The 9,082-nt window shown below is 41.8% G+C and overlaps 1 protein-coding gene across 1 annotated transcript; it reads left to right on the forward strand.

Annotated features, from left to right (window-relative positions):
- The first annotated feature begins 26 nt into the window (after positions 1-26).
- On the forward strand, positions 27-8,338 carry LOC123254971 (dnaJ homolog subfamily A member 4-like). Its single transcript, XM_044683852.1, has 4 exons — positions 27-366; positions 5,177-5,357; positions 7,215-7,319; positions 8,013-8,338. Exons 1-4 carry the CDS (start codon positions 235-237, stop codon positions 8,282-8,284), a joined length of 690 nt encoding a protein of 229 aa, XP_044539787.1. The 5' UTR covers positions 27-234; the 3' UTR covers positions 8,285-8,338.
- The last annotated feature ends 744 nt before the right edge of the window (positions 8,339-9,082 follow it).

Consider the following 9,082-nt stretch of genomic DNA (forward strand, 5'->3'; position numbering starts at 1 on the left):
GGCCAGAGCTAGCCGGGGCTGCGGGCAGGCAGGCGGACGGGCTGAACCCCGGGGAACCCAGCCCGGCTGGGGACCCGAAGGCGGCTGCTGCCCGTACGAGCCGCTCGGGCCGCCGCCGCCGCCGCAGCCTCCTCAGCCTGTCCGTCCGGTCGTCGGCCCGTCTCTCCCCGGCCCCTTCGGGCTCTTTCGCCTGCCTGACCCCCACTCCTCCCCGCCCCCTCCCGCAGAGCGAAGATGGTCAAGGAGACCGAGTATTATGACATTCTGGGGGTGAAGCCCAGCGCCGCCCAGGAGGAGATCAAGAAGGCGTATCGAAAGCTGGCGCTTAAGTATCACCCAGACAAGAACCCGGACGAAGGCGAGAAGGTAAGGGGGTGGGAGGTGTGGGAAGCGCGGTGGCCCCCGGGGGGTCCCGCCCTGGCCTGTATAGGAGGATGAGAAGGAGGGATGGGAGAGGACCGGCCGGCCGGCCGCTGGTGTCCCGAGCCTCCGTCCTGGGCTTTGAAGAGTGGACGAGGAAAGATACGAATCATATTCAGACCCCAAGAACCGGGAGCCCAGCTGGAGCTGTGAGCCTCGGGGCGCCGGCGGCCAGAGAGGACCTGGAAGGGTCTCCACCCCCTTCGGAGGGGAAGGAACTTTTATCAAAACCAGGCTGTTTAATCGTGGTCTGTGGGCACACCATCAGCGTGGCCAGCTCTGGACAGCCGGTAACTGTCAGCCCCTAGCAAGCATTTCTCAGGTGCAGAACTGGTAGGAGGACCAACGATCTTTTTTTTTTTTTTTTTTTTTCTCTTCTCCGTGGGAGAACTGAGTGGATGCGGTGGCTCTCGGGGTCAGAGCTGTCACCTTGGAAAGCTGGGGAGGACCTGCCAGAAAGTCATCAAAAGAGCAGCGCTGCAACTGTTCAGAAAAGTTTATATCCCGAGCTTTAAACGGATACAGAGTAGTCAAGAAAAGCTTACCCGTGATAGCCAGGTTTAATAGTAACATCTTCTTTATACAATAATGTTTACAGAGGGCAGGGTGAGTTTAAGCCTGGGCAGTTCACTGCCTTCGGTTCTCTCTGGGCACAAACGAGGTACCTAACGGTCAGCACCCAACCCTCCAGCGTGAAGCTGAGAAAAATGGAGAACTAGAAACTTGGGCCAGGCGGAGTGGTTGGTGCACACCTGTAGTGATCCTTCTCTGCTTGGGGGGCAGGAGGCAGGGGGCGGGTGAGGTGGAGGCTCGGGATCTCTGGAGCTCACCTAGTTAGAGTTACAAGTCCGGGGTAGGTCTGAAGTTAGAATTAAGCGTGAGGCAGTCTAAGGAGGGGCTGACGGGCCCAGGTCAAAAGCTTCCGCCAGTACCAATAAGCAGCCCTTTCCAGTCTCAAAGAAACAAGCAAATAAGAGGAGCCTTTTTGTAGGAGTGCCAGATATGACATGCTTTTTAATGGTTACTGTCTCTTGAAGGAAAACAAAACGATGAGTTTAAAACACTGGATTCCATGGTTACTCTCCAGTAGATAAGACTTGTCAGTTCTGCTTTGTCATTTTTGTCAGCTCTGGAGGCTGCCTTCTCCTTTGGTCTGGAGCCTGTGTCCTAGATAGCCAGCTCTTAAGGACACTTTGAAATAGGCTAACTAACCAACCATGGTTAACCATGGGCTTCTGTTTAGTACCAGTGGAAACAACCCCGTATCAAAATACCTGTCTGCCTTATTCATTTCACAGTGGGAGCTGCTTCAGGCCATTTGCCTGGGCAGTGATGGAATATTTATATTTAGCTGCATGTGCTTTATGTGAACTGTGGTCATCATCACAAGTTTAAAATACTTGCTGTTAGGCCATTTGTCCCTTGCCCACTTATATTCATTCTCATCTATATTTAGGGGGACAACTAATTTTCTCTTGTCTTATTACATAGGTCATTTTAAGGTCTCCTTTGCGACTAGATGGCTCTAAGGGTGCTTTGGCATCATGGATGATCATATTTCTTGCTCTAGGAAAATGTGATTCAAAATTCTTAAAGGCTTTTTTATAAACAAATTGAGTTGCATAATTTTCAAAAATGGTGCTCCTAAATTAGATTGATTTTCCACAACACATACAATTTAGTCTTTTTCAATCCCAAGATAAAAAGCCTTTTTGCCTACAAGATGAAATATAGAATCCTTAACCTGACTGGCATTCAAGCCTCCTTTTCCATCTGGTCTCAGTTTGACCACTCTCTGTGCCTATTCACACCCCACCTCCCCCAACCCCCTCACACACTACCAATTTTCAGCCTCTCAGGCCCTCTTAAAGAAGCTTTCCCAAGTATTTCCCTTCCTGCTACTTTATCCCTGTGTCCCTAGAGGATGGGTTCTCTCCCTTTAACCTTGCTCATTCACAAAGTTCATTCTCTGCTGTGATGGATGCTGCTGGGGTCCACTCTTTTGAATTCTACTGATCCCTGCTGTAGTGGAAAGCAAACTCCTTGAGGGCAGAGATGACCATTGCTTTATGGGATTGTGAGTACTTGAGTTGGCTAAGGAGTTATTTGTGCAGGTTGTTTTGTGTTAACATTTTCAATGTTCACAATTCATTGGCCATACTGGAATATTTTCATAATTGAATTTCTCAAAATATGCCAGTATAGGCTAGAGGCTTAGAAATCCATTTAATTATCTACAAGATGCTGTGCATACCCCAACCCACCCAGACTGCCCCATGGCCTAATTTACCAGAGTTTTTCATCTTGTTGGGCTGGATTTAAATATGGTTGTGACTTGAAAGGGTGCAAGGAATCAGTAGGAACAAAAATGAAGCTTATCCTTTCCAGTATCTTATCTAAGACTAGGGAAGAAGAGAATCATAGATTGAGATGGAAGCTGAATATGCCAGGCAAACCCCTTATTTTTTTTTAAAGATAATGAAATGGAGGTATAGAGATTAAGTGAACTTGCCTAAACTAAGATCATGACTCAGGTAGCAAATAAGAACTGAAATTGGAACTCAAGTCCTTTGACTACTCCAAAGCCATTGTGCTTTTTCTAAGTCCTATGGGAAAAAATCCCAAGTAGAAAGTACAAAATATTGTTATGTATGAACCTGTTCAAGTCAGTTAACCCAGTTTGCCTCAGTTTCCTCCTCTGAAAAATGAGCTGGAGAAGGAAATGGCAAACTACTCTAGTATCTCTGCCAAGAAAACCCCAAATGGGATCACAGAGAGTCAGACACGACTGAAACAACTGTCTTTTAGAGCTAAGAACATTACAACATGTTAGAGAAGTAACCCTAGTCCTTTTACAAAAAGAAGGGAAAACTGAATTGCAAACTAGCACATTTGGTGAATTTTTAAAAGGCACAAAAGTAGGAGATGTGGATTTCCACAAGGAAGAATAACAATGCCCCATAACTATGGGGGCATCTGGAGAGAAGATAGTTTCTGTCAAACTCCAATCACAGGATTCTTGTGGGAGGAAATGATGAGGCATAATTTTAAAGTCCTTATGTGGCCACCAAATGCTTTTTCTTCCTCCAGGAGCTACTCATTTGATTTTTGCTCTTGATGACTACTGTCAAGAGAGCAGGTCCTCTTTCCTTGCCTCCCTCCCCTCCCCAATTCAGAGAAGGCTTGGGTCTTCTCTTCCTGGCTTGTTGTGGGTTGTTGCTAAGCAGTACTTAGAAGCTGTGCTTTGTGTGCAGGGCTACATGGAGTTCCTTCCCACCCACTTAGGGCCAGCAGCATAATCAGGGACCCAGAATATACAGTACCAGCAAGGCAGCTGGTCAGCTGTGGTCACTTTTAACTTTCATAAGCTAAAAAGCACTGTTACTAGGTGGGGCTCAAAGTTATTTGTAGGTGGAAGTACTAAGCAAACTTTGATGTTGGAGCCAATTTCATTTTCTTTCTGTCTCTTTGGCCATCGTATTCAGACTGACAGACAAGCAGAAAAGTTGCATTACTGCTTAGTGTTAACATTAAAATACTTTAAAAACATCTGTTAAAAGTTCTGTTTCATGTACAGTTCTCTTTTCTGTTTTTTGTATATTAACATGTTCATACTGAAAGTCTGTAATAAATAAAATTTAAAAGTATGAACTTTTTAATGCTTTTTGTCTTTGACAAATAAGCAGTGGTTTGAAGTTTGATGTGGTTTAAAATTGATAACAACATCAGTTCCAAGCAGTGAGGGTTAGGCAGTTGGGAGTTATGTGACCTGCCCCAGCTAGGAAGTGTCTGAAATCCAGATTTGAATCCAGGACCTCCTGTCTCCAGACCTGGCAACTCTATCCACTGAGCCACCTACTTGTCCCTTGAAGGACAAACTTAATAGAACACTTACTATTTATTACAGAGTGGGGAAAAGGCCTAGTTAAGCATTAAAGCCTAAAACTTGATTAAGCTAACTAAAACTCTCCTAGCCCTGTAGACTCATCCTCGTCAGCAGTCAGTTCATTGTTGTTTTCATGATGAGCTTATCCATTGTGAGTGTGAGTGAAGTGGTGTGAGACTCACCGATTCTGAGGGCGGCTTGACCCAGGTTTCAGTTCCAGAGTCCTGATTCCCATTGTGTGACTTAAAGTGCTACATGTTTCCCTTTCTGCAAAAAGGGGCTTGATAAAAGACCTACTTCCTTAAAGAAATAATGCACAAATAAATGCATAGAAACAGTTCAGTCTGATCCCAATGTATGTGTCAAATGTAGGCTTTAAGATTTAACTAGAGCTACTTGAGCCTCCCAGAAAGCACATGAAGTCATAATTCTAGTAAACAGTACATGTTACATGTGTAGGAAAAGCAAGACAGTTATGGAAGTGAACTGTCATGGCTGTAATAGTCACCAGGAGAGCTTTTGGAGGAAAAGGCAAACGGTGTGCCCACATGGTGCCTGGAACTCGAGCCCCAAGGTCAAAAGAAGATTCTGACATTTGCTGGCAACATAGCCATGGTGGACCATGACCAAACCCCCTCTGAGGAAACCTGCTTTTCCCCTCCTCTGTAAAAGTTGGTAAAAAGTAGTCCTGTGATCACTTACTACTAGAGAAGCACTTTGCAACTCTCCAAGTCGTGAACAAGCTACTGTTTTTGGAGTAGCATCAAAGAGGGATAACTAACCGCATGTTTACTCATATGGTCGTTCTGCCTGCCAAAGCTGTTCAAATCAGTCTCTGGTTTTGTTGTTTGTTTTTTTTTCCCCTTCAAGTTTAAACTCATCTCCCAAGCTTATGAAGTACTTTCAGATGTAAAGAAAAGGGAAATTTATGACCAGGGTGGCGAGCAGGCTATTAAAGAAGGAGGCACAACAAGCGGTAACTTCTCATCACCCATGGACATTTTTGACATGTTCTTTGGCGGTGGAGGACGGATGACTAGAGAGAGAAGAGGTAAATGGTCTTCTGGGGTTCTTTTTAAAGGTTTTTTTTTAAAGGCTTATACATGCAGGGTTCCTCTCATATGTCACTCATTTAAATTGTTCATAATAAAGAAAATGAAAAAGATTGATATGGTATTCTAACCTAGTTATTTTCAGGGTTGTGTGATGAATATATATGTTTTATAAGTTCCCTGTCATCAAATATTCTCGAGTCTACTAATATACAGGTAAAATATTTCTCATCGAACAGTGGACCCTGGGGTGCATTAATAGATTTTTAGGGGGTCTGACTTGGAAAAGAAAAAAGATATTTTTATTTTCATTAGCCTCTAAGTGAGACTGAACATTTCCTTCCATTGTGAATGTAGGCAACAAGCATTATTCTGAGAAGAGTTCCATAGGTTTTCACACCAGCCTGCCAGAATGTCAGAGGGCCATGACACCCCTCAAAAAGGTTACAAACCTCTGTTACAAAGAATTGCCCAGAAACCAAATAGTCTCCATCTCATCCACATGTTGTTTTTGGTTTTTTTACCATGACCATTTACCAACAAAATCAGTTGCTTAGCACAGTACCTGGCACTTAACTTGTTGCTTAAATAAATGCTAGTTGACTGAGTCAGCTTTCCTGGTTGCTGACCTCTGCCTGCCTTGTGTCCAAAGTAGAAAATAAAGCCTCATTTATCCTTTATTGGGGAATGGCCTGTTCCACAAGGTGAATATTCCAGCTAGCTGAAGCATCTCCCCATCCCTGACCTTTACCTGTTGTCTGATGAAAGTAAGTCATTTTATGAATTTGGATTATTATATGGTGGGATAATTCAGCAACATGCCTTCGACAGCTATGAAGGTATGTTATTAGGGGAACAATAAAACAGCCCCAGGCTTAGGCTTTTTTTAAATTTGTTTTTGAATGGTTTGTTACTTTCAGTTATTAAGAGTTAAATATATATGTTGTAAAACCCCTCTCTTCCCCCCCCCTTCTCTTCTCCCTTCCACTTAATCTATTTATATATCTGCTATTTAGCTAGGAAAACCAAATGACCAATTTATTAAAAGTTTATACATGAAAATAGGGCCCCTAGGAAGGAGGGAGTTTCCCTTACTATTTTTACTGCTCAGAAACCTTTTTAACTTACTTTTTCATTGGTTGTGGTCTAAATAGTAAATCTTCAAAAATTTAAACATTTATAAATGTACTTTTCACTCAGTTACTATCTTGAGTTAGAAGGAACTAAGTTATCAGTTCCAAAAAGACAAAGAATACTAAAAATTACAACTCACTTTACTACCTTAATGCACTTAGCCCCATGTGGTGTGGTTAAGGCACATTTCCTATGTGATGTTTTTTTCCTTCCTCCAAAACTATCAAGCTTAAAAAAAATTTTTTTTATGTGATTGAGAGCTTAAGGATAAGAAGATCATCCATTAAGACTTGGTGTATATATTTCATATAATAAAGAGAAATCATTTAGTGATTTAGGAAGTTTTTACCTTCTTGAAATAAGTTGCAACCAAGTGTTCATCAGGAATTAGTGGGCTCCTGTGTCACTTTATTTTCTGTTGTGTACAGTGAGACTTTTCTGCCTCAGATTTGTTCCAAGAAAGTTGACTTAGGAAAAGTAGTTTAGTTTTTAGCTAAAACTATGATGGAAGACTATCAGACTAAAAGGGGTAACCTGTAAGTCATTAGATCAGTCTAATTCATAGAAAGAGAGGTGGAAAAACTCTTTGAATTTATACCCCTGCTGGCCAAAGAAGAACACTAAATGGGATAGAAGCACTGGCCTCCTTAGTGTGTATTATGCCTGAGTGATAATGTTTTCTAATGCCTTTATCCTTACATTTGTATACTTTTTCTTGGAAGGTAAGAATGTTGTGCATCAGCTATCTGTATCACTTGAAGACATATATAATGGAGTCACAAGGAAACTAGCACTCCAGAAAAATGTAATTTGTGAAAAATGTGAAGGTAATGAATTCAGAGAAGGGGGTGGGTGGGTGGAGGGTGCTTTCTCCCAGATGTTAAGAGTTAAATTGTACATATGTTGTAAAGTAACAAATTCAAACACACACCCCCAACCCCCTACATACACCTACACCCTTGTATTCTTCATTATTACATACACACTGCTTTTTCTTACAAAGTATATATATTTACTACTTGCCGTAGAAAACGGAAATTTTATGCCATTAAAAATCTGTGTATGTCCCTCTCACTATAAAAAGCGAAACTAAAAAAACCTCAACAAAATCCTTTTGTAACTGTTAGATCAGGAATTCATTTTTCTGATCTGCCCTAGACACTTACTAGCTGTGTGACCCTGAGGGATTCATTTAACCTCAGTTGCCTAGCCCTTGGCACTACTACTATTAGTTCTAAGATGGAAGGCAGCAAAGGTTTTAAAATAAAAAAACTCATTTTAAGGTGGTCATCAGGATGAGTCAGACTAAAACAAAATATTTGATTCAACTTTCTGGCTATTAGGCAGAGACATTTCGTTAAACTCGAGTTGTCCATCTCACTCAGTATATGTAATGTTTTTGAAGGAACAGTCAAAATATAAATGTGGTCACTACCTAGTTTTCAGATTTTTTTGCTTTGACTAGGACATGATTAACTCTGAGAAAAGATCATAAATTCATTTTTGTTTTGCTTCCCTAGGAGTTGGTGGGAAAAAGGGATCCGTTGAAAAATGCCCCATCTGCAAAGGGAGAGGAATGCAAATTCACATCCAGCAGATTGGGCCAGGAATGGTACAGCAGATTCAAACAGTGTGTCTTGAATGTAAAGGCCAAGGTGAAAGAATTAACCCAAAGGATCGATGTGAGAACTGTAATGGATGTAAAGTTGTAAGAGAGAAAAAAATTATAGAAGTTCACATAGAAAAAGGTGAGGACCCCAAGGCTAACATGAGCCACCCCTCCTCCTTCTGACCTTCCTTTTCTAGTGAATGTTCAGTCATCCAACTAAGCTCTGAAGACTCAAGCTCGAGGTAAAAAAAAAAAAAAAAATCTGGAGCAGATTTTACCAAATTTCCTTGAGGCTTCTTGCCTCTAACTCTTGGGGTCACAAAGGCTTCTTTATGGCTAACAGCAGGCTTTTTCTGTTTTGTTTTTTTTTCCTTGTCCTTGAAGTCTGATATTGTGACCATCATCATCTTTCAAAATCTTTGATGATTTTAAGTTGGAGAACTACAATAGTCCTCTTCTGATTTGCTGACTTCTGACTTTTAAGATTTCTTTTGTAGAATCTTCCTCCCCTTTTTCATTTCCCTCCTTTGTCTCCAAATGAGGGGTGAGGAAGAAGAATCTCTTGTCTTATTTTTTTCTCATAAATCTTTGTTGTCTCCGCATAATAATTCCTTTCTTGCTCCATCCATTTGTCGCAACAAAGGAATCCGTTTCATGTCCACCAAGCAACATTATAGATCAGTGGTTCCCAAACTTTTTTGGCCTCCCGCCCCCTTTCCAGAAAAAATATTACTTATCCCCCTGGAAATTAATTTTTTTTTAATTTTAATAGCAATTAATAGGAAAGATAAATGCACCTGTGGCCATCACCGTTCCCTAGATCGCTGCAGCACCCACCAGGGGGCGGTGGCGCCCACTTTGGGAATCACTGTCTATAATATAGACCTTGTCCAAACTTAACTCTACAAGAAAGTGCCCAATCAAGATGGCATAGAAATTCTAGCATATAGATTAAATAATAGATATGTACTATCTAAACAG

The sequence above is a fragment of the Gracilinanus agilis genome, unplaced genomic scaffold (assembly GCF_016433145.1).
Source record: "Gracilinanus agilis isolate LMUSP501 unplaced genomic scaffold, AgileGrace unplaced_scaffold36586, whole genome shotgun sequence".
NCBI lineage: Eukaryota > Metazoa > Chordata > Mammalia > Didelphimorphia > Didelphidae > Gracilinanus > Gracilinanus agilis.